This window comes from Homalodisca vitripennis, chromosome 7 (assembly GCF_021130785.1).
Source record: "Homalodisca vitripennis isolate AUS2020 chromosome 7, UT_GWSS_2.1, whole genome shotgun sequence".
Lineage (NCBI taxonomy): Eukaryota > Metazoa > Arthropoda > Insecta > Hemiptera > Cicadellidae > Homalodisca > Homalodisca vitripennis.
In genome coordinates, this window is record NC_060213.1 from 45,019,994 (window position 1) to 45,047,845 (window position 27,852).

At 30.7% G+C, this 27,852-nt stretch overlaps 1 protein-coding gene across 1 annotated transcript; it reads left to right on the forward strand.

Moving 5' to 3' along the window:
• The first annotated feature begins 11,829 nt into the window (after positions 1 to 11,829).
• Positions 11,830 to 13,647, forward strand: LOC124366700 (piggyBac transposable element-derived protein 4-like). The gene has a single exon (XM_046823299.1). It carries the CDS (start codon positions 11,830 to 11,832, stop codon positions 13,645 to 13,647), a length of 1,818 nt encoding a protein of 605 aa, XP_046679255.1.
• Positions 13,648 to 27,852: the final 14,205 nt, after the last annotated feature.

Consider the following 27,852-nt stretch of genomic DNA (forward strand, 5'->3'; position numbering starts at 1 on the left):
GGTCGCGTCTAAAATGAAAAGTCTATAGCTCATTTCCATTTCATTGTTGAAATTTTATGTGAACACTTTGACATATATTATACAGATAAAACCATTTTAAACAACCTTATAGGGAAAGGATTTAATTATGTCAGCCAACCTTGATAATGCGCAGCCTTGGTAGGAGATGCGCCATCAATACATTTATACTTATCAATTTATAAATGAAGGTTCATTGAATAAGAAAAGCTTGCGGATAACCATTACTAAATGTTCATTTAGTTAGGTTTCATAGCAGGGTTTGAATAATGTTTCATTGAGATACATAGGTTACTACAGCAAAAGACTTCGATAAAAATCAAACCGTAACATCAACTTTTAATGTTATGTTTGTGCTGAAATATGTTCTTTTTCTATATGGATAACCCATAAGAGTTAATTAGCCAATTTTAAAAACCTCATATTGTACTCGGCTTATTTCCCAATTCACGAATTTTGCAATTTTCATCTTGTCATTATGGTTACAGATAACACTAATGTTGAAGTATTTGCTAACGTTGAGACATATTACTTGTAGTGTCATTTATCAACATCGAAGTATTTCATGACGTGAGAAATAACGTTATTTATTGATATGTCGTGCAAACGGACAGAAATGTTGACTGACAGAAATACAATTTTTTTTCAATCATATAAGCGATTACTAACGTTGACCACTTACACTTGAAATAATTTATCTTCGTATATGATTGGTAGCCGATTCTTAAATCTTCTTTTATGTATTTGTTCTAAATGATTTTCTTACACTAACCACAAGTCATTATGTATATTCCAATTGTTTTGTTTATATTTTCTTTTGTAATTGGTCGAGCATAACCAAAGGCTAGCATTCAGAGGAATCTTCTGAGAATTCAATTATTTACATGTTTGAAATATTGTATGAAACTGCACATTCTATAATATGAATTATACATAGGCAGATCAACTTCGATAGTGGTTCCTTATCTTTCCTCAGCGAACCCAGTTTGTGTAACACATTTTGTGGCAAGAACCATGTTAAAATTACATTGTTGAACATCAGTAAATTTTCAATACTAAAAATGCTCTATTTTCTGATAGAATAGTTCCTTTGAGATGCGGTTTGTGGCATTCAATTCAGTAAGCTATTACCTTTAAAATTATGTATCACAAGGTATAGGCTTCCATTAAGAATATTCACGATACCCTCGGCAGGACGTCCCCCGTTGGTGTGACATAACAAAACATTGTTCCAAAAAGTAGATGCCCAATCTCTATCACGATTGTAAGAGGTTTCAAATTTATATTTAAATTATTAAAGGATATATTTGGGTGTTTCCAGACATAATATACACCCTGTATAAAACAAAGCAGTATGGACGTAAGCCTTCTAGACGCAAGACGTAAGTGACTAAGTCGTTAAAAGCTCATCAAGATCAAGAACTCTTTAATTACAGATGTTTCTTTGACTGTCAGTTATCTGTCTGGTCCATCTTTGATTGACAGTGGTTTCATTTGTTTTGTTCCTGCGGTTAATCGTTAATGTACTTTTGTCGAAATACTAAATCACAATGCTACGTTATGAGCATAGCTTGAAACACTTTAAAGAGTTAATATAGACACAATGTATTTAGTTATCTAAGACAGATTTTTGCCTTTTAGAAATATGATACTCCAATACCGTAGTAAAACAAGTCAAATTAGAGCTATCTACTTGCATACTATATCTTAACACAGCGTGTATAGATTCATTCTACTTTTTTAAAATATGAGAAGTTTTCCTTGAATAAACCAATATTATAAAAACCCCTTCATATAGCAATAATAATCATTATAACCATCCTCTGCTAAATAGACGTATAGTAGAGAATGTATAGCATGACCGGTGACTTCGAGATGCGCCGTAGGCAAAGACAAAACTAAAGTGGTGGGGGGTGGAGCGGCTCAGTTTGTTGCCGTATTTAGCCTTGTGAACTTCGGTCTCCAGTCTTCTATACGTGCCGCCCAAAAAACATTCGCTTGTGCCAATTCACGAGTTGTAATACAATTTGTGAATTAATTGCGTTGTGCTCATTACGTTTTAAGTAAAGAGTTTGAGATGGATCATAATGTAAAAAGTAAAATTGGAGGTAGAAAGGTTATACACGGCCAAGCAAGAGAAGTGCTTCCCATTTTATGAAACGGGAAGCAGAAACCAACACACTTATCAATTTGAAGAAAGTTCAACAGCATGTCGTAGAGGCAACTGGAATTTCTGAAAGTACGCTGAGACGAATTTTGAAGCAGGAAAAAAATTAGTCCAATTGGCAATTCTTTTAGTACGCCCAACAAAGTAAGAAAACGCAAACATACTAAAAGTAATCTGGACAATTTTGATTTGGGTGTAGTTCGAAGAACAATAAATCATTTTCATCGACAACGGGGTTTTGTTATGTTAACTATTGCGTGTGGACCGTTGGCGTTATTGTTATTTTAAGTATACATCATTAAATTAACTTGATACAAGTTGGTAGATAAAAACTGAGTTTTTTCTTATTCTACTGTGTATATTGACATATTAGTTTAACCACTTTTATATTAATTTTTAATTTAGCAGCTAGGCTATGTCAGTTGAAAATTTTTTAGTGTTATAATTGTATCTACTATCGTAAATCCTGATGCTTACACGGTTAGTATATGATAAATTGAATTTTAATGGCTAACAAAGCGTAACAATTACAATTCTGAACTGTTGTCGTCGTTGGAGATCAAGAATAATATAAATTCCTACCCTTTCCCAATTTATGAGAACCCTTTCTTACCACCAGATATCTCTACTGCGAACTCATTAAGAAGAGTGAGCTATGAACACAATTTCGGCAGAACATAGTCATTGTTAATATCACGTACATCCGGTCCCAATAACGTCGCCGTAACTTCAAAAGAGTCTAGAAATGTTCAAATATTCTCAAGGTCTCCTATATTTAATTGCTCATCATAAAAGACCACCGTGGTAAGAACATAAGGGTCTAGAAATGTTGGCAAACACTACAATATTCGGCTCCCGCCACCACTATGAGCCGGGAGCCGAAAACTCTCAGTAGGGTTAGTAGCACCGTATTCCCTCCCCTACTTTAGATTGTGCCCCCACGCGGTCAACTCCTCCACTCCTCACGCGCATCCCACCGGTCATGCTATAACTTCCCTAGAGTACAGTTTCGAATTGACGTGGGGTAGTTAATTCTGCTCACCAAACTAATTTATTTACACGAAACTTATATTCACTTACTCGAATACATAAAAACATTTTACTAGAATTTTCCTTAATCGGCTTAAAACAGTCGCAGGCTGATACAATGGTATATTTTGAATATAAAGCCATGGATACTGAACTAAAATTGTGTTTAGATGTTTACAGTAAAAGCAAATTTCTGTAAGAACAAAATACTTATAACGTTAAAATATTAAGATTAATAAGCTAAAATATTTGCATATATTATCTAAAAATTATTGTAACGTATCTGTATGTGTAAATATAGCACAAGGTGATGCGTTTTAACACATGGTTTTTACGTGTAAAACACGTTTGCACAATTTTTAATTTTGAAACATTAATCAAGACCTTTGAATTTCCCATTATTAGGGTAAAATAGATTTCCCTAACATAAAGGCACGACGGTCGCTAAACGTACTTGGTGCTAAAATCCTATCGTACCTGAATTTCTTATACTATGTACGCATCTTAATATAGACCATCAATCGAATAAGTTAATATGTGGATATGAACCAATCCACCTTAAACCACAAACGGATTTCTAGTATCTTCTAAATATTCCCTTGCATTCTCTGTTTAGGTTATAAAGTACTTTATGGTTGCTTGTGTTCAAATTCTAACAGCCATTATAATTATTAATCTGTTATAGTCTTTTCATTTTTACTTCCATGTGTATCAAATTCTTTCCATTTTATTTTTGGTATTGTTCAGTTAAGAAGCCTTTTAAAGCACATAGCATCTGAAAGCCTCCAACTAAAAAACGCTTTCAGCTTTAGGAGGGACACCCTGTTAGAGATATTGAGACGTGGGAGCTTTCACTCCCTGAAAACTGTTTGCCTCGTAGAAAATTCATGTGGTGGGCAATTCCCAGCTCTTGAAAACCATATGGCCTCTGACACATTTGGAAAAAATAAGCAAACATAATTAAAAATGGCTTACATCCTTGCGAAATTTGGTATAGATTAAAATCTAAATATACTTATTATGCAGAGCATTTGTTGGCCTTAGTATATGTATCCAGTGCCCCTTTATCTTCATAGCCATTTAAGCACAAACATCGCTTATCACATACTTAAACTATCGTTCATATAAATTTATTTCTTTAATAAATAAATATTATTAAATATTTAAACCTTACGTATATGAGTTATATGAATTCACACAAATCCTGGATCAGCATTGATTCAATTTCTGAATCAATAGCTTCTAGAAGGTATTTATAGTTGAAAAAATGTGTGATTAAGAATGTTGCTCACAACATGTTTTACACTGACTGCGTTCTCTTGGTTCCCAAGTCCTGACGATCAAGCATGAGTTAAGATGATTTAGTGGAGATATTTATAAATACCTCGTATAACTGGGTTGTGTTTAATGTGTGAAGGAATCTAGTCTTATGGATACTCTGAGCTGAAATACTCTAAAAATGAACTTAACTATGTCATTTTATAAAAGATAAATATTTTGAAACTAGTCCAATAATGCGAATAAACTACGACACTACTTTATATAGAGTTGTCTACACGAATTTAGTTAAAATATTATGTTAAAGCTAAAAGTTATGAAAAAACAAAACCTTTCAATCTTTCGAATGCTCTGCCCTGAAGGATATCAAGTCATGACAGAAGTGCAAAGTTAATGTAGTGAAAACAATGTATTATGTCCACCAAGAGAAATGTTCTTTTAATGGAAGAATTTATCCATATGTTTAGCTTCATGGATTACTTTCTAATGGGTGATATTTCCTCAGCTAACTTCTAACATTAAAAGAGCGACATTGACCTTAGCTGAGAATGTTTAATAGCCAGGGGCAAGTTTTTGAAGCATTAATAAAATTAAAAGATATAAGTGTAGCACATTTACTATTAAATACGATGTTAATATTTCCTCCGTTCTGTTTATCCTGTCTAGAATGGTTACCAATATTATTGTAGGTCTTACAAAAATAAATAACAGAAATTAAATTTAGCCGTTATAGCCTATACTAAGCAAACAGTTTAATTATTATACAACATTCTGTGCTTAGCGGTATTTTATGGACTTTTGAGAAACCCCAGAAACTCATGTCTTGTCCTGTTTAATTGAAACGAAATATCGGCACTTCAAAATCAGCCCCTGGAACCATGTAATAGTAAATATTGGCTGCTTATTACCTTAATATACGTAACAATAATGGAATAATGTGTGTGTGTTCACAACATTAAAAAATAAGTAGTCAAGGATTATGACTAAGGTTAAACATGTAAAACTTCATTTTAACTGAGTCGTTATACCTAACATGACTAACACGTATTTTTTATTCTATTTCATATTTCAACACCTAATATGGTGAAATAGTAATTAAATTTACAAAAGTTAAGAATCTAGCAGGTAAAACATTTTGATTATTTATTTCTAAACTGATTGAAGAAAGTGAGTGTGGTTAAAAAAGTTAAGTTGTAATAATGCATAAGAAAAATCGATAAGAATAGTGGGAATAAAGTTTGAAGCCTGCTTCCTCGAGTGATAAAGTCGTTAAAATGTCATCAGAGGTCAGAAATATTTTATTCAAGACGTTTCTTCTACCATTGGATTTTCATTTCCTCTCGATCTAGATCACCTCCAATTCATATTGGTTACGGATCGTTACACCTGGATGTAGACACAAAAAATTTACAACCTACAACAGGAATTTTTCCAATTAATAATCGGAAAGGTATTTGGAAATAATTAGTATTTTCCATAATTGCTATTGGTTGTTAAAATCGATTTTTTTAATTTTATCTTTTACATTGCTCAGTTTACATTTATTTACAACTAACAAGAACGTAACTGAAAAAATAGAATAGTGGAACAAAAATTTTTAATAACGCTGTAATGTGCTTTAACTAAATTATATAATAAATGAATATTCCTGCTAGTCGAGAAAATTATATAAAATGAAATACTTTTATAAGGGCTAATATTATTATATATACAATTATAAGTTGAATTACTTTTTGGATTTACGCCACCTTAAAAGAATACTGTAGTAGCATGATAAAAGAAAACATTGAGAAAACTAATACAGATTAAGAAATCATAGTAATGAAATAATAAGTTTTAATATTTGTTGTTTTTTTTTGTATGCAAAACTTAAATATGTCTGAAGGTTTGGTGCATAACAAAAAATAGTTTACAGCCATACTATAATATTTTTACTATATTTATAAATGCAAATCCTACTTAATGACTGTTATCTATTAACAACCGTATTTAAATTAACTATAGAATTACATTTAAGTGTTACTTCTCTTTTTACATACGAAAATTACATTAAAAATATGTTCTATTTACATACTTTGAATTTCGTCATATATAATATTTAAAACCTAGTCATAAGGACGGACACCAAACGGTTTTGTGGTCGCCCAGCCAAAGTACTCATACTGCCATACCCATACGCACTTGACGAATTCTTTCAATAAGAGTTAGCAAAGCCAACTGAGGGACCTGGAAGAGTCATCTTTGTCTGTTTTTCAGTTAGCATGATATCGCAAAAAGCTTAATCATTATGTAGCCGACCTGAGTTCATTAATGGTGCACAATCTTAAATATTTTAGCTGCGTATTAAACAGTTTTACATTCATGTAATGGTTAATCTTGTTTGCAATGAGAAAATAAACCAAATAATGATATTTTTCAACAAACTGAGAACATGTATTTGACATTTATATATCACATAGTAATACATATAACTATGTTATTTTATCGATTGTTTAGGCCTAGTAGGACTTGTTAATTTGGTCTGGTGCTTTTTTACTACCTTATGTAGGTTTATTAGTATACATACTAGGTAAAGTTTGATGATTATGCATTCCGTTCTGGTAAATATTAGCTGTTTTATCTACATATTTGTCGGTTTTCTGCTGAATAATAAACTCTACTAACTTACTGGCTTGTGAATAACTTAATTTCTCTATAGGAAATGTTGTTTGATAATGCAAATATCCATCTATAATATTTAGCTGAGAGATTATGTAATCTATCGATCTATATAATATCTCTAAAGACTTAAAATGAATATGGATATTCAATTGTTTATTGATAAGTTTTCTCTATTTTTCATTGTTTACATGTTCACAGGACACCTTGTGAATGAAAAGAGCTATAAATTTAAATTTTTATTTTGCATATACAGCGAATTTCCTCACGGGAAATATGGTATAGCGTACTCCTACCTTGTTTTTTTTGTAAAATATTATAATATTAAAAAAAAAACAAACACACACAACCATGTTGTGGTTTATACATGCATCAACTTATGCATTGAAGCTGAAAACTACAAATGGTTAAAAGTATATACCTTGATCTATCAAGAGAGCGGAAATGCTGATCTTCCGTGTCATCGTAGTAAAGCTTGTGGTGGCCAGTTTTCACTAAAAAATATATAATACCCGCACATACAGGAGCACATCATTATATCAGTGTATGAATATGATAAATAGATACAATTTATCCAAAACATAATAAATGTAATACAGTTTTAAATCATGCGAAAGTATATAGAGAGATGGATACATGCCAAGTATTGGAAAACGACTCACCAAAAAGACTAAAAGTGGTAACCTCCATAATTTATTTTATGAACAACATAGATTATAAATACGTTTAATATTATGTATAACGTATTTAAATTTTAATAAAGACATTTATAACCTTATATATAAGGTAAAATTCAAATTATTGAGTTAAATGAATCTCAACTAATTTGTTATTAATCTGCCAATGCCTAATAAATTTGACATAAACCTAGTCATTGTATAAAATAACATTTTACTGGGTATATTTTTTTATTATAGCTAATATAAATAGTCATGCACATTTCATTATAAATAATAGATATTGAATTATATTTTGGTAATAAAGTTGTAAAAAATTGGAATTGAAACTATAAATATGTTGTTTAATTTTGTGTAATATGTTTATAACAATGTTGGGGATTACTTGAACAAGATAGTGCGTAATGATAAAACTTTATAAATAGTCTGACTACTAATCAAAACACAGTGTTGCTCTAGTTAGAATGGCATGATGGCATTAGTTGCTTGGATAAGTCTCATCGTATTTAAATATGAAACCATCACGTACAGGTCACGATGCGTTCTCGAAAGAATGAAAGTGATATGCAGCATATCATAGCGATGTAATTATTTTCATAACATGGTCAATATTTTTATGTACAGACATCTTGAATATAAACCTTATAAAATATAAATAATGTTGTGAATTTAAAAAATCCTATCACACTAAAAAAACACTAACGAGTATACTATTTTATACCAAATGGTATAGTTTCGTTTAAAAATTTAGATTTATCACCCAGCATAACAATGTGAGATGATAAATTAACTCCTGGAGTTTCTAAATTTTCTTATGAATTCGCTTAGATTGAGAATAGAGTTCAGTTACAGTTCTTAAATATCATTTTATGCTTTTCACTGTATAAGTTTAGAAGTAATGGGGTAAGGAAATCCATAAAATAGCCAATTTGAAATTTTTTGTCTCATCATAAGTTGTGCAAATTCCGAGCCCTATAGCACATAAATATAACCTTTCATATTCCATATTCCGTTTCTAAATTGAGATCAATACGATATCTGATAAATTAATAGTATGAAACATTTTAAGCAAAACATAAACTTCTTTTATGCCTTCAGATATACAAAACCGTCTACCTCTCAGAAAATATTCATAGAACGCATGAAATATGCCAAATCGAAATTTGTACAGATCTTGAGTAATTGTTCGATGGTATTAATAATATTTTAGTGTACATGAATAATTATAGTGTATTCTAATTTTTTAGAATTTCTAGTTTTCACCTCCTAAAGTTTAGTTGGGATCATGAACTTTTCCCATAAACATCACCTGAGAGTGGTATGAAGTATACAAAACACACAAGAGGACTAAAGGAATACCCGGAAATTACAAATATTATGGCCCTTACTAAGGGCACACTACATGCATGCCTGTTCCACCCTTTTTAGCATAATATATGGAACATAATTTATGTACTTCAATATTTATGTATGAAAATAAAGAATTGATAACATATTTAAAACTAGATTTAATTTTCTTTGAAGTGATTATATTTGTGTTTATTATACATTGCTGATCAAAATGCTAGCCTGTAAAGTGGTTCCATACTATCAAAGTCATTTCAAAATTTATTGTAGGTAATAAATTTTTGAGTCTGTAATATTACTTATCGTAAATTGTGTGTAAATAAGTATTTAAAATAGCGTACCAACATTGAAATCAAGTAACATAAATCTAACATTAAATATTTTTCGAGCTACAATTCAATTAAAAATTCTAAAATCCAAAGGAATTGTCTAAATTTGATATACAAAGTCAAAATATTAGATAATAATAAGGTTTAAACATTTTATTTTTATTCTTAGTTTGTCTACTAATACATATAAACATATATATCCTTGTTAAGTCCCGGTTAAATATAGTTTAAAAGGTTAAAGGAAGAGCTATCAAGCTTCACACATACGAGAGAATGATCTAATTTAAAACGTCGTATCTAGCGTTACTTTCTAAAGGAGACAGCTGATCAGGAGTGAGAAGTAAATCTTAAAGTTAATTATAGGTTGTTATGCTAGTGTCATGGGACGTTCTATTTCCTTGCTCGAGTTATATTCTCTTCCTCTCAGTATTAAAACTTAAAATTGGCCAAAAAGTCTAAATTTTAAAAAGGTTCGGCTTTACTACATAAAATATAAATCAGTTTAGGCCTAATATTTACAGTGCATAATTGCAAATTAATTTATGTGTAATGATTACCATTACCGATTCGGTTTACCACTAAAGGACGGGCTTGTGGCGTTTTACCGTACTCAAGGAACAATCAACTTTAATTTGATCTGCATACCAAGAAATTTTCTTCTGACCCCTAGTGGGCCGCCCCCTTAGAATTTTGTGTAGAATGTGTGTGTGTGTGTGTGTGTGTGTGTGTGTGTGTGTGTGTGTGTGTGTGTGTGTGTGTGTGTGTGTGATATGTGGTAAATTTGCTGTTTACGTCCAGTAAATTTGTAAATAGTTTCGAATTGATATCTTAGATCAAATCTTTTTTTAATTTCCGGGGCTTTTTTACCCGTATATATCGATTTTTTTTTAATTGAATTGCATTTATTCAAGAAATTATACATTTCTGGGGCCCCGCTAAGTACAATAATTGTCAGCGGGAACCTATATAACTATATTTAACTACAGTTGAGATACATCATTACATTTAATTATCTTTCAGGTCCTTAACGTAGTATTTTTAATTTAATTGTGGTGGAAATTGGTATATAATATACGTACAACAGTGAAATTATTAATTTGGAGTGATTAAAAAATATTGTCTGATTATTACTATAAGTTAATACAATACATTATTCCCATAACTATTTACAAGTTTTTACACTAGAGTGTAGTTTATTCTTTTGCATAGTTTTACAAACTATTAATTGTAATAAATTGTTTATTGTGACTAAACATAAAGTAACATGAAATTAAATTATATTAACGTACTAATATTCAACAACAAAGGAAAGATCAGTAGCGCAAGCATATTACAGATTAGCAATATTCCGATGAGTCCTTAGATGATTAGCTGACAGTGCTCGTGAATGAACAACATTATCAATGTGAAATGAATAAAAAATCAAATGTGTTATAAGGCATTTTATTAGCATATGATTCAAAGCGTCTTCCTATATATTCTACTATAATAGATCATAGCTTATAGTGCATAAATGTTAGAAATTATTGATTGCAAATAAATTTACAGTCGCTCGAAATAACAATCTTTTTACAGCTCAAAAGCTGTCTGTTGAAGACATTATATCTGATAACAACGATTTAGCTATAGTTCAACGGTTCTATTTTGGGCCTTAATTGAACTTTGACCCTAAGGACGTAAAAAAATATGTGTTAAATATCTTAAACTGTCCTTTTTATAACGGTTTGATAAGAAATATTTACAATTGTTGTTAATTTTATAGTACATTTTAAATTATTATGTTTATAAATTTGTATGTGAATAATGTAATATTGATTTGGATTTGGCTTAGTAGATAAGACGATTGTAAATGTAAACGTAATGTTTACAAAATAATAAATACTTGTAATCCGTTAACCCTTAAATCGAAATAATACCGGTCTTGGAGACCGCTAGGGTATTTTGACTTGTGAATGTTGGTAGTACTACTTGACCTTGAGGCGTACGCGCCTGTGTACCTTCCCCCCACTCTTTTTTCGGTCGATCAACACTCTTCCCGCTCAGTTTCCAGTCCAGTTGTGAAGCCAGTTAGTTGTGTCTTTTAAAAGTCTGGCGGTCTCTTATACCGGTATTTCTCTTACGCGCTGCCCGTTTTAGCGGTCTTACATACTGATATTTCTGGAATGAGCTCAAAATACATTTTGAACTTTTCTTATTTCTTTGTTTATCTTTACTTGACATGTATTAATAGAGTGAACATTTGTAAATACTTGTAAATTGACTTGTATAGTGGGTGTGGAAATAGTGAAATAGTGGAAGTAGTGGAAAAAGGTCTGGTTCATTCACTATGGATCAACAACCTTCATCAAGTTGTGACCAAAGGATTTTAGCAAGTGATGTGGACTTCGATACCAGGATCCAGAGACTCTTGAACGATGATGATAACCTTTCTGATGTTAGTTCAGAAGCTGACGATTCGGATCAAGATCCCAACTATGTTCCATCAGACAGCGACAGCTCCAATTGTGACTACAATGACTCCAGTGATGATGAAGATATAATGCTGGAGGATGCGGTAGGTGTTGTCACTGTAGATAACTACCTAGATTCGCAGCCACAAGTTTTACATGGAAAAAACGGATATGAGTGGAGCACTGTTGAGCCTCCAAGAAATCGGCGAACGCCAGCTCACAATATTATTAGGGGGCTGTCTGGTCTTACTGCTGAGGCTAAAGCTGTGGGCGAAAATCCAACCAAAAAGGACGTTTGGAAATTGATCTTCACAGATAGTATGATAGATACTATAGTGAAGGAAACCAATAGAAAGCTGACGGAGCTTAGAGGAAGAATAAGTGACCACACATCAAAGTATAATTACAATCCGTGTGATCAAGTAGAGGTAAGAGCTCTTTTAGGGTTGTTTCTTTATACCTCAATATTTAAATCTGGACATGAAGATATGAGATCTCTGTTCAACAAAGATCCTACTGGGCGACCAATATTTTTAGCTACAATGTCGTGTAAAAGGTTTGAGATTTTAATATCTTGTCTACGATTTGACGACTCCACGACAAGAGAACAGCGCAAGGCAGAAGATAAGGCAGCAGCAATATCTGATTTATTCAATCAACTAATCTCAAATGGCAGGGGGTTGTTTTGTCCAAAAGCAAATGTAACTGTGGATGAGATGCTTGTGCCTTTTAGGGGCAAATGCCGTTTCAAACAGTATATGCCCAAAAAACCAGCAAAATATGGCATAAAAATCTTTTGTATGGCCGATTCAGGTAGTTCGTATCTCTGTAATGCTTTTATTTACACTGGTAAAAACTGTTACAGTGTTGGTCTCACCAGAGATGAACAACAACTACTGAAGAGTACGCAGACTGTCATAAAATTAACAAAGCATATAGAAAGAACCAATCGTAATGTTACTGCTGACAATTGGTTCACTTCCATCGAGCTAGTTGACCAATTGAAACTAAGGGGATTAACATTTGTTGGCACTATTAAAAAAAACAAAAAAGAGATTCCTCCAGAATTTTTACCTCACAGGCAAAGACGTGTGGGATCTTCGCTGTATGCTTTCCACAATAACACAACGTTACTTTCTGTTGTGCCGAAGAAAAATAAGGCCGTACTTCTTATTTCCTCGATGCACCACGATATTGAGACAAATTCTGAAATAAATAAGCCTGAAATTGTAGGATACTACAATAAGACTAAGGGTGGCGTTGATACCCTAGATATGAAGACATCTATCTATGGGAGTAATCGAAAGACTCGTCGTTGGCCAATGGCAGTATTTTATGCCATAATTAATATTGCCAGTGTTAACGCGTTCATATTGTTTCTTTGCTATCGGGGAAGTCCAGTTTTGACAAGATTTCAGTTTATAAAGCAGCTGGCTTTTGAACTAGTAGAGCCTCATATTAGAAGACGACTAGAAATGCCTAACTTGAGAGCAGACCTGAAAAAGACCATTCTTTCTGTTCTTGGACAAGAACAGGAGCGAGGAGAAGTGCGTGACGATCGCCTACAAAAGAGGAAAACCTGCAGCATATGCCCTTATGAAAAGAAGAGAAAAACCCAATACAAATGCATTGAATGTGAGAACGCCATTTGTTTGGAATGCTCCCGCAAAGTGTGCCTAAATTGTGCAAGGTAGAAATGATGTGTTCATCATTCATCCAGGAATATTAAGTTTTCGTGCTGATTACTCTTATTTAAGCTACTTTTTATTACGTATACCATGTTCAATAAACCAAACTTAATGTGAAAAAGTGTCATTTTTCATTATTCCTTTGTTCAAATCCAACAAAAATACCCTTGATGATAATAAGTATAACATTCTTTAATTATCTAAGCTTTGCATTTTAATGATAAGATTTAACTTTAAAGGCTTTTCCAATGTAAAAAAAAAAACAAATACTAGCGGTCTGACAGACCGGTATTTCTCTGGCGAAAACATCGGGCGGTCTGACATACCGCTATTTCCCTGGCGAGTCAAAAGTGTCCTATTTCGGTTTAAGGGTTAATTTCCGACTATTAGTAAAGGAAAGGAAATGTTTAATTTATACACTTTGGATATTTATTGTTTCTAAGATACAGTATTTTAAGCATGAACTGACCTAATGATAAAAACAGCATAGACGATAAAGAAAATTTTGCACAAAGTTTAATTTTCATATTAGGAACATTAATTTCGATTATAGTGTCCGTCAAAATATGAGGTTTGTTGACCATTAGCGGACTTTTTGATATCAGTCCTATTATGTAGTCATCATGGCCACGGCATTCTTCTAGAATGGAACAAATTTCAAAATAAATTAATTACACTAATATCTCATGTTTATTAGGTAAAACGACGTTTAGACTTGAAATTTTAAACTTAACCTCGGCGAAAACTGTTACGTAATATGTGGTGTGGCAAAATCCTTATATTGAAATACTCATATATTTTTTTAAATTGTCTTTCTTTCAAAATTTTGGTAACCAGTGACTTAAGATTTAAGTAAAGTAGCGTGTATACATTTTCAATTAAATAATTTTACTGTATAATTTTTACAGTAAATTTCATTAACTATAACATGTATGTTATAGTTCATCTGGTAAACGGATAACTCACAAAAAAATATATAAATTACGTTTTAATGTTTTTATTGTGTTTTTATAATTGATTTGCCAATTATTATACTATTCCTTTACGCTTCTAGTTATTTGAAAATATAAATGTTTATATTTAAAATTTGTTAATTTGTATAAAATATATATATATATATATATATATATAAAATATATAATGTTATAATATATATTTTATATATGTTATTGTTATATATATAAATATATATATATATATAAAATGTTATATTTTATATATAGTATACTTATTTTATATACTATATATAAAATATAAATGTTTCAATATCACTTGCATATCTATACGAATAGTTTTCAGTATTTCACATCGACTACCTTTGTATTCCTTATATTGAGGAATAGTGAAATAGTTGAAAAACAATCATATTATGAGTCTGCTTTGCGTGGCATCCATGTACAAGCACTCTTTTAAACCCACGCGATATCTGATACAGCTGACCTGTCATTATTCCCGACCTCCTTCATGATTATTAGATATGAATATAAGATTCTAACCATAACCGAAACAAGACATATTGTAAATAAATAAATCTTAAGGCAAACTGGATAGAAACATGTAACAATATAAATGACAAATGGTAAGACATGAACCCTAACTACTTCAGCACATGCAAAATAATCACGTGGTGTCTTATTATTAGACTTTTCATAATTTAGGATGTGATATGAGACCTATATCTTTGGTCTATATATAACCTAAATGATTGGTTTAATTTCTAAATGTGTATTTGTATATTTAATGTAGAAGTTACTATTTCTGTATAGCACAGGTTCTTCAACGTGATTTAGATGAGCGTCACCGGAGGACACTCACTAATATACTGATTATGTAGGAGAAGATTCTCTCATGCCTGCCTGAGGAACGTAAAAATATCTTTTCTGTGTGAATTGTCTATATATATATATATATATATATATATTATATATATATATATATATATATATATATATATATATATATATATACTATTCCTTTACGCTTCTAGTTATTTGAAAATATAAATATTATTATATTATATATATATATCGGTGGGACGTAGCGCGGAAAAATTACGAAAAAAGTACTTATGAAAGGAAACAAAGGAACATTTGCATTATTATGATTAGGAGTAAAGATTAAGTTTTTAACAATTTAAAAATTACGAAATTTTCTGTTGCAACACTTCTGATATTCAAGATAAGTTATAAAAAAAATTATTTTTAAAACCCCTAATTATTATGATTAAATAATGAAGGCAATCACTGCTCGTACGTATATACATTGAACTTTGAATGGTTTTAAAGTTGTAATACGCTGAAGTGTCCTGCGAAATACAAAAATATTATAAAAAGACGCATTATACACCCATATATATTTTATTCTAAGTAATCTAAAACTTAAGCTTTAAGTTCAACTAGACATTTACTCGTATTTTAAACCCAAGTATAAATAATAAATTACCGTTTTTAAATAATGTTTGACAATTTTTAATAAGAAAAAGTGTCGTAATAGCAGTTTACAATGTAAAGGCACTTTTAAAACATATATTTTATCTTATTAATTTACTTTGTAAGTGCAAAAATTATTAAATTCAAACCATTCTCGAGCCCACTTGAAGACACCCAAGGTTATTTATAAAAATATGTCTAGCAGGTCATAAGTAGTTCAGTGACATACACATATGCACACAAGAATTTTATATATATATATACATATATATATACATATATATATATATTAATCTTCAATAAGAAATCTTCAAATGTATTACAGTAACAGTTTCTATATTTCGGCTTAAGCCGTCTTCAAGAAATTACAAACATATAAATAGGGCTATAAGAACATAATAAAAATAAAACAAAACATCAACACAGAAAAAAGAAAATTAAGAATGAATTATGTAGAATGGTAAACATATTATCTAATTTTATAAATTCACTTTGTTGACTAAGTCACCTCAAATTTAATCCACTTGGAAATTTTTATTTAGTGACGAGTTGATGGTCTTGTTCCATGGTTCTAAGACTGTTTTTACTTAAATTTTCTGATATTGTTCTAATTGGTTTCACTGAATATGTGTCTTCAAAATTTTAATTATGTATTAAACCATGTGCCACTAGAGGTTGCTCTGTCTTCTTATGTTTATATGCATACCTGTGCCCTGTCATCCTTGTCCTAAGAGAATTTATAGTTGAGCCAATATAATCTTTAGGGCATAACTTGCACTGAATTTGGTAAACAATATTTTTTGATTCGCATGTTAAGTCTTCAAATATGCTGTATGATGTTTTTGTAGAACTACTTGTAAATTTTTTTGAAGTAGAGCACATGTTGCAAATTAAACACCTGAGTTTATTGCACGGATGTGACCCAACTGTCATGGTTTCTTGGTCTTTGTGCTTAGGTAATTTTGGATGGACTAAAATATCTTTCAAAACTGGTGGTTTTCTAAATCTTATTTTCGGAATGTATTTGAAAATGTTTTTAGTTGAAGGAGAGCTGTCTAATAAACTGTATGCTACTCGAAGTATATTGTTAACTTTATAAAGTCCAGGGTGGTATTTTGTTAAAAACTTTGGATCATTATTGTCAAATTTAAATTTATTTGTTCCAATTGATAGTGATGTAGTGTTGAGTTTGTTGTTTAAAAGTTTGCGTGGATAACCCCTTTTGGAAAATGCTGATAATAAATTATCAATATATTGTTCTAAGTGATATTTGTCACTGCATAAATTTTGGCCTCTTTTAGCTAAACTCTTTGGTATGGCTTTTTTGACATGGGACGGATGACAACTGTCATAATGTAGATATTGAAATGTGTTGGTGTTTTTTATATTGATCTTAGTTTTCAACTTCTGATTTTCAATAAAAATATCTATATCCAGGAAACTCACAATTGAATCAGATATCTCCCACGTACATTTTAAGTTGCAGAAAGTGTTCAGTGATTGTAAAAAATTTTGTAATTGTTCGTTACTATATGTCCATATCATGAAGATATCGTCAATGTAACGTTTCCAAAATATGGGTTTTGTATGTTTGTGTTTCTATAAAATCATGTTCAGGCTTCCCATCACAAGATTAGCATAAGAAGGAGCCATTCTTGTTCCCATGGCTGTCCCTTTTTGCTGTAGATAAAAGTTATTTTGAAACCTAAAGCAATTCATAGTTAGAATGAAATTTATTAATGTTAAAAGAAAATCTGACGAAGGAAGTGTATTTTTGGGACGTTTGTTTAAGTAGTATCTAACAGAATCAATTCCTTGTTGGTGTTCAATATTTGTGTACAATGATTGGACATCGATTGTTACTAATTTAGTATTTTCAGGAAGAGGTTGAGCTACATTTTTCACAAGGTGCAAAAGATCATTACTATTTTTCACGAAAGAAGGAAGATTAGTCACAAATTCTTTTAAATGGTCATCAACAAAAGAAGAAATTCTTTCAGTTGGAGAAGGTATTGAAGCTACAATTGGTCTTCCTGGTGGATTTGAAATATTCTTGTGGATCTTGGGCAATATGTAGAATGTTGGTGTTTTCGGAGATTTATTTATTAGTAAGTTGATGGAATGATCACTTAAGTTTTCCTGTAAGGCATTTTTAATTTATGTAATTAGATATTTTCATAACAAAATTCTTCATTAAGATCTCTATTTAAAATTTTATAAGTAGTTGTGTCACTCTGTTGTCTTTCTGCTTCAGCAATATAATTCTTTATATTCATTATTACAGTCATATCTCCCTTGTAATGTATATACACAATATATAACTTAACATACTGATATTTTTAGTGGAATAGTTATGGGATATAACAATTTAAATTTATCTATTAAATTATTACAGTCAATTGTTATAAGTCCGTAGCAGACGGTATTATCACCTAATAAATACTCACGTTATACAGTTATTTAAAAATATACTACAAAGAACGTTGCTTCTCTTATAAAATTTCATCGACTGATATAGGTATTCAGAACATATTCCCAATTAAAGTTTTATAAAATTGTTCGTTAAAACATAACAAAATACTATTTAGGAATGTATATAAACCCACCAGTTGGAACGGTATTTAAGAGAATACAAAGGCTGAGTACTAATACCATCGTCTGGAGAGAAATTATGTAGGCGATTTATCATGGTAATATAGCGTCGGCTACGTGTTTGGGTTTAACGTCGTAGCGGTTGCATGAACAAAGATGGTTTAATCATTCCAAGTACTGTCCATTAATTAAAGTCACAGTACTAAAAATGCACATTAATTTGTTATAAAAGACAAAAGTACGCCACACATGTGTCGCTTAGCAGCAAAAGATGGATTTATAACTTCAACAGATACATGTGTTTCTATGTCACAATTTATAATTTCATATGAGTGCACTCGTTTTGTTTTAAATTTAGCGTATTCTGATGTTTTATTGTTGCTGTCGTGATTACATATAAAACCTAAATAAAAGTATTTATTAGCGCAAAGTTAATTTCCATAGTTAACATTCACCATGTCCGTACAAGATGTTACATTAAGGAAATGAAGCATTATGAAGAATTAAATTAAATTAGTTTTTGGGTTGTCATGTGAACATAAAAACTATGTAAACTTAAATGAAATGAAGCCCCTTGAGTATTAGGCTTCACAACAAACGCATAGTATAATTGAAGCTTACTTCATAATTCATAATAAATTAAAATGTTAATATTTAAAAAAAACAGACGCAGTTATAACTTTCCCAAACCGTAACTGTTATAAAGAACAGAAGTTTCTAATGTATGACTAAATATTTATCATGATTTTCTGAAGGAATGAATATCTGTTTGGATAGCATAGAAGAAAGCATTTGTGCATTTCTTTGGTCCAAATTATGGAATTAATTTGTGTCCTACAGTGAAAAGTTTTCTTTATGTAAATACATATTTATAAACCAAGAAAATACATAGAAGAAACAAAAATATTCTCGTCACAAATCGATTTTTTAGCGTTTATGATTTGATTCTTGTGCAAAGTTCATTAGATTCCAGCTATTAGAAAATACTCAACAAAAAATCTATAATTCAATACATAAACAACGTGCTGGTATTACAATTTATTTGAAAATATTACGAGATATCTCTTAAATCAACTACAGGAAGGACGGGGAATACAAAATGTAAATTATTTTAAATGGTAAACATGTTAAATGATACAAATATAGTATAAACAGCAGTTTAGCTGATCCGAACCTTGGAGTGTTTTACTGTACGACTGAAATATTTTTGCATTGCAGATGTTATTTTATCACAATTAAATAATAAGAATAATAAAAAAATTGCGTAATCGAGACTGATTTTAGTATATACACATCCGAACAATTAGCAGCTTCTGAGGAAATACTGTATAAGACTGTGCTATATAAGACTGGAACATTATAATCATGAAGTTAGCAAATTTTAAATGGTTTTATTATATAATATGTTACTATTATGTCAATATTATGCTATTGTCGCAAGTTGAAAAGTGCTTCAATCTGTATATGTAACTATCAATGTTCATTTTAATACATAATATTGTTTAAATTTACTTACAGAACTTACATAGAATATAATAAAGACTTTCTGTTTTTAATTGTGATATCCTATGGCTATGAATGAATTCTATATATCCATGCATATTTTTATGGTTAGTAAATAATCTTCACAATGGTAATTATTATTCATTCTCGAGTGGTCTTTACCTACCAATACAACACAACACTCAGTGCGTCAAAAAACCGATTAACCTCTTACACCAGGATGCCTATTGAATTTCCTGGAGCAACACAACCGCAATGAACGAGATATTGAGATCTAGAGGTTAATCTATAGGAGTCGTTTAATTACAGATATACAGAGCTCCATTATTGTTAAAGGCTGTTCCCTGACTATACATCAGGGAGTAGTGTCCTCAATCCACTTTGGTTGCAAGAGGCTGGAATACATCAATCCACTCTTTCTTGCAATGTAATGATTTCAATATGGTTCATACTATATTGAACAAATGAATGCGACTTATTGTCGATCAGTAATATAAAAATTGTACAATAACTTAACAAAGCGCAGAAAGTGTATGATATTAGAGAATTGAGGCTTATGGTTGATGACAGGGAAAAAAAAGGTTAGTATTCATTAAGAATAAAATTAATAGCACACTTTGTAAAAGCACTCTGCGAATCTGTGAATGTTTATATATATATATATATATATATATATATATATATATATATATCATAATAGTGTAAACAAAAGGTTTTTTCAAATAAATTCTCATTTAAGGAAGAAAATCAAGAGGAATTCCGAGGAACGCATGGCATGAAATACATTAAGTATTCAGAAGCAGTAGTTTAATAAAGGGTCCAGTGAAGAAGTCATCTGAGAAAGTAAGGTTAGGTTCTATCGCATCCAGTTATTTCAATATTTCATTCAGGTTTTTTTACTCATCCATAACGAGAATAAGCCAATTTCGCATAACTTGTTTCTGGACTTTGTCCTACCATTAAACTATTTGCTAAACACTTTTAAAGACAAGTATTATTTCACCTTACGAAGCATACTATTATATAAAATTCAGCGCAACGTCTTAAAACCTATTTACTGTATTTTCCCCTTTAGGAATACTACTAACATTCTTTTATATAGCTTTTTATAATATAATTTATATTGCGTATCGTTAGCGTTCTTGGAAAAAAATCAATATCATTCTAAAAATATTTACACAATGACTTTTATAACTGGTGATATAATTCATAGGTTCTAATGAATTTCAGCCCCATTATGATTGAAGCGTTGAATTATAACAGAGAAGAATGTATTATCAATTCCAATTCTCACCGATAAATTTTTGTGTCAGGATTGTATTCTCAAAGACTAACACATATTTGATTCTAGAAAGGTTGAGCATTTTGGAAATATTAGTGATATTGGATATGGAAGGGTAGTTGAGGGCTACGTCCCTAAAAGGGAGAAATTAAGTTATTTGTCAATTAAACAGCATAGAGTTTCTGATAGTTGAAGACTAACCAACGAATATAAGGATTACACGATTCGAAGAGGAATAATGAAATGACTTTCCCAGATACTAGTAAATAGAAATTTAGAATAAAAATCAAATAATAACAAAATGCATACGTGGAGATCATTATTTTTATACTGAAAAGGAAAAACAGGAAAGAATTACATTTTTTATATGTAAAACAATAAATTAAATTTAGTTAGTCAAGATAACAGAAGAGGGGGGGACAAGAAATTATAATCAAATAAAATATTGTATAAGACAGAAGAAAAGAGAAGATGAAGGTTTAAATGTTTTGTTATAAAATATGTATCAATGAAACTATAATCCAAACATTCCTTATATTTGTTATGTCCATCCAAGTGTATGCCATAAGGGTATATACATGGTATCATGTTAACATAAAGTTAATGAGAGCTAGGAATAGAGCTTTAGGCTAATAAAGGTTTTCCTCTTAAGTAATAGGTTTACAACTGAATTTAACGAAGGAGATATATAATATATTAGGGAACCACACTACGAGTCATTTAATGGGCTTTTTCAATTATATAATATATAACTCATTCCATAACACTTCCTGCAGATAGGCAGACGAGACCGAATTTTTTCTCCACGGGTGAACAAAACTAAAAATATTTGACTCATCTGAATGATAGACTTTAATGATAATAGACTAAGTCATATCTCATATATTAAACTGTAAGTCACAAGCAAAATATAAAGTATAGGTATTAAATATTTTTTAAATATCCTGTGATTATTTATGGTCCCATTCATCAAATACAACGTAACCTATGTAGAAATTTACTTACATTAAATGCAAAATTGCAATTCCATACCTCCAAATGTACTTGTGAAGTATATCGCAAAACGTTCCCATAATTGGACAGGCTGCAAACACATACTTGGGAAATCTTCCAGGGGTCCAATTGGTAATCACACTATTCTTCTAGTTTATAACTGAATTCATCCTCTATCACCCTAAGATATACGTTTTTATAAAGCCCAGAACTATTCCATAGAGACACATTCAACCTAATCCAACTATAAATTGAATTTAAACAAATAATCAGATACAACTAAACAATAATAGATACAATGTAACAAGATTGTTACATACTAACACTCTAACGTTAAATTGTCACCCGATTCCACTCAGACCATTTAAATGGTGTTTAGTGCATTATTTTTTATAACCATCATGGTAAACAATATAAGAAATGTAATATTTGCTAACACTCGTTAAAAAGCCATGGACAAACATGCAACATCATCAAACTCAATGCTAACTATATATTATTGAGGTTTCATGCAAAATTTGAGAGAATATATTTACCCAAAATATTGTTTAGAAATATATTAAAAATATAGTCTTATATAGCTTATGAGGCTTTTTCAGTGTTAAGGCCCTTTGAGTAATTGGCCTCGCTAAATATTACTGTCATACTTTACCTTTAGAGATAATAACAGCTATTGTTTAAACTAATATTACAGATATTTATTGTTGTATAGACTAATAATTATAAAATTTTACCATAGTATATAACAGTTGATTTGAGGCTATAAATTACATTATTGTTGACATGCTAATGATGGAAACAAAGACAAGTAGTTGTGTCAGGCATATTGCGGGTTCACTATATTCCAATTATTCTCTGGAGAGCGCTCCACAGCCTCACGCTGGGGAACCCTTATGTAAATTAACTTTCCTAGCTCATACAAATGGTATTCGAAATACAAAATCTTTACAAAATTTACTTTGCATTTCACAAGATATAAGCATGTTATTACTAATAATTATTCCATTCTTTCAATAAATATCGCTCACTTTAAATTTAAGTTACGCCAAATAAGGATATACAGATATTTAAAACTGTGTTTATTCTTCTAACGACGTTATAATATTTAGAACTATCTATTAGTATAAACTCTCTTTCGTAATTATATTAAGGAAATTGTATATTATAAATACATTACATTCTTCGTAACCTTTATTAATTTCATTTTAAACGGCTGATTCTATCAACGAAATAAAAATAAAATATTGATTACAATGGTGTAATGATTACTACGAAAAAAAATTGTATTCCTGGACTAAAAGAAACAAAATTGAGAGTGCTACACAGAGAAGGTCTTAAGATAAAATTATGCTCCAATCTTTTATAAATTTCAGGGACATTTTTCTGACTTTGGTAAAGATTATATATGCGTTCAAAAATGGTGAATTTAAAGGCGTATTTTCCCACATAGTACTTATATTATTCATTAGTATTTGGTCTTTAAAATTCGTTTTAAATTTTAGTTTAATTGTTTTATCACATGTTTAATTTATTTTATAAACCTTATTTCTGTTAAATTAACTGATAATGTCCTGAGCCGGTTCAATACCTATATCTCCCCGGCTCATGTGTGTTTTATATAGTGTATGTGTGTGTGGTTTATTGGCTGCAGAGGCCACTGACCATTTGAAGGCGTTTGGCCTTTCCGGAGAGTGGCAAAGACTCCGAGCCGTGGTGTACAAGTTAGGAGTAGCTCCAGTTTAAAATTTTGTTTAATTAAGTGTTTTTGTTAGTTTTGCTGAGCTGTTCTCCTTCTGACATGTGCGGCTAAGTTTACGGCCCCTCAATGATGAGGTCCAAGAGATGAATTGTTTCCTCCTGTCATCTCTCCATCATGCGGGGTCGCAGAGAACCTTCGCTTTTGCGCTCTGCTGAAGGAGGGCCACCATGATGGACATTTCTTCTAGTCAACACCCTGCTTCTAGTCTTCTGTGATACCCTGCTTATATTCTTTATTTATTTGTTATTGTTATTGTTGCCATTTATATAGTTTATATTTTGTTATTTAATTTTAAGTTAGTTTTAGATATATTTAGTTATTTCTTGGATTTCATTAGGAGCCCGCCCTTAGCCGAAGGATACCGGGTGAAATTGGCATTTCTTGTTTCAAATTATGGCGTTTCTAATTTTTGTATGCAGGTGCACCTGACAAGGATTGTTTGAGGTATCTACTACTGCAGGCACTTTTTATTTTATTTTTTTATTTTTTTTTATTTATAGTATATATACTTATATTTTTCTATTGACTGGATAGGCCTATGTTTTGTCTTAGTGAATGAACCTGAGTATACTGACCACGGTGTTCTTATTTTACCTAGTTAGTTTTGATCCGGCATCCCGTTCACCGCCATGGGCGCGCGCTTCCCTGATGTTTGCTGTGGGTGTGCGAGCGGCGATGTAACGGTTTCAGTCCTAACCGACGAAATGGCTTCGTATTAAATTAAATTGTAGAAACAATGAACATGCCTTTTGTATTAAAACCTTATGATTGATTACTACCAAGGATAGTAATTATATTTTCTAGTCGTTTTTAAGTTTCTCTAAGTTGCAAAAAGGAGAAAAATTAATACATATAGGTCAGATACTCCAGCTATTGAATGCAAAGCTAGTCGCTTTATATTTGCGACAGTGTCATAATACTGTGTAAAGTGTATCGTGTAAAATGTCACTATTTTGTATTTATAGTAGTCTCTTCTGATCCAATTATGATTTATCACACATATATAAGATAGCCTCTAAGTTGTTTAAACAAATGATTATAAAAAACAATTGCATAAAGTTAAAGAAACATCTGGCGTGATTAATTATGTAAAAAATATAAATTACAGGTATGCTATTTATAAACAAATTTATTATAATAATAACTATGTGCTCACATACATGTTAAGAATTTATTACTTTTAGTATTGCAGCTTGTGATTGTCCAAATACCAAGTCCACTAACCTATATTTATAATAAAATTATGAATTATCATTCACAGATATAGGTGCAGTGACGGCCCACAGTTGTCACAGTGTATTTAAAATTTATTATGTCCAAATAGACAAAATTGTTTAATTCAACTGGTAACTAAAATTAACATTGGGAACTGCTTAACATTAGGTACGAACCCTATTATACAACAATAAGTTATAACAATTGTATGCAGTTTGTCGTATAATACTAATTAAAATATATCAAATGTCTTCTCTAATGATAAGCTTTTTACAATACATGATTACCCGTACACAGCATTAGATATAAAGTTATTTTAGTTAATTAGAGTAGTATTTATATCCTGCTTGACCAAAACTACTTCTACTTCATTTTTGTTTCGGGTACTTTGAGTGGAATTTATTTAATTTGTAATATCAAGTTTTATCTACATTTTTTTTTAATAACAATCATCGTCGAGTCATACTTCGAAACAAAGAATTTATTAACATTGGCTTGATAATAACCCTAATCTTGGCAATAATAAAAGTAAATAAAACAGAGATCATCTAGTTCTAGGTTTACTTTTTAGTGGCTAAAAACAATTTTTTATAATACCTTTTGCTATTTTATTGACATTACGTGTAGTTCAAATTCGTTTTTACATTTTTATATACTGTTAAATTAAATAAACCTCGAATAAGGTGTCGTAACCACAAAGTGTAATCTGTTTTACCCTGTTTTACCTTGTCTGACAATGATGGAAAAAGGGCAACATAGATCTTTCTTACTTTATACATCAGTAGGAAGGAACAAATGAGAAAGCCAAATTGGTTGCGGGCGCTTGTAAGTAGCGGGAACAAATTGGGAGGTGAAAGTTGATGGATGAAGACAAAGTATCGTACTTTGACCGAAATACATTTTGTTGTGATTTATTTAGCTTTCTGCTTCCTTGAATGGGCTTTCTTAGAAATAAAAACAAAGTTTTACTTGTATTTTTGGACAGTGACGCACACAAAGTATATTAACGCTGTTTAAAAAGCCATATTAATTCATAAATTATTCACAAGTCTTGATAAATATAAGCTACAAGACACATGTCACAGGCCTAAGTGAAAGTAAGAATAACTAACATGTATAAAAATATATAATTATAGCGGTGGAGCATCAACTTATTGTTTTGGACCGAAAGGTTGATATTGGTTGGATTTAGTTTGATTATATTCATAATTCTACTTCGATCAAACACCCGCCTAAAAGTACAAATTTTTTCCTTCATACAAACCATGTCCTAAGAAGTCTCATAGAGAGTACCTCAAAGTTCCTAAACACAACCCTTAATTACAGACTAAAAAATATAGCTTCTTTAAAACTTTTCATGTAAAAAACATAAAACTTCTTTACGATATCCTCTGAAAATACATACAAACAGAGAGACACTAGCAATTTATCCATTCTCTTTGAGTTATATCTCAATCATTCTAGTACTCACTTAATCACTGTAATTATTTACATATTCTCTAAATTTCTATATCACAGAACGTTTAAATTTAGCACATATTTGTCTTATAAATCTCTTAGAAAAATTTTAAAATTTTTACAACGATCAGTCACACACATTTAGTTGAAATGGGTTTGAAAACCCCAGAAGAACTCTTTTCTTATGCACAATTGTTGATTTACTGGGAAAATACTATTTCACAGAAACGAAGTTTATGATATCTAAAATAAAAAGAAATACATACACATAAACGAGACAGTATATTTTCTATTTAGTTACAAAAATCAGAGATTTTTAATAGTGTTACATCCTGTGGAAGGACTATCTCTTCGTTTTTATAATTCCTTCTGTCATTAGTATGTGAAATTTAAGAAATGCACATTTAACTCTCAACAGACTGGGCATTGGGAATAACTAAGCCTGAAAGTAAATTACAAGGCTCTGAAGTAGTTTCTTTTTTACTGAGGTAGACTTTTTAGACCTAATTATGTATACTTATATCTTTTATTTTGGGGTAATAATGCACCACAACAGCTCCAGAAATTAATAAACAGAAAGAAGATTACATTGATTGAAAGTTTCAAACCTATACATAATAGATTTTCCATACCAGGAAACACTAGTAACGCCACTATGGTTTCGGAAATATCTTATACAGGAAATAGATTACAATTATTAGTATTTTTATTACCACTGTATTTAATCTAGTTTATAAAGGTTTTTTGTTAAATAAGTAATCTAATAAGGGCTCTTAAATTTGACAGGATATAAAAACCTTTAATGATATTACTTACAATTTGATAAATTTAACTTTTAATGTATTAGTACTATAAGCTCATATGCTTAGAATATATTTAAAACTAGCATGCAACCACCTACACCCTTTGGTAATGCCACAATCTGTCGTGTCCTTCTTTCTTGTATTTGTATATGTTATAATAACGTTTAATTTAATATA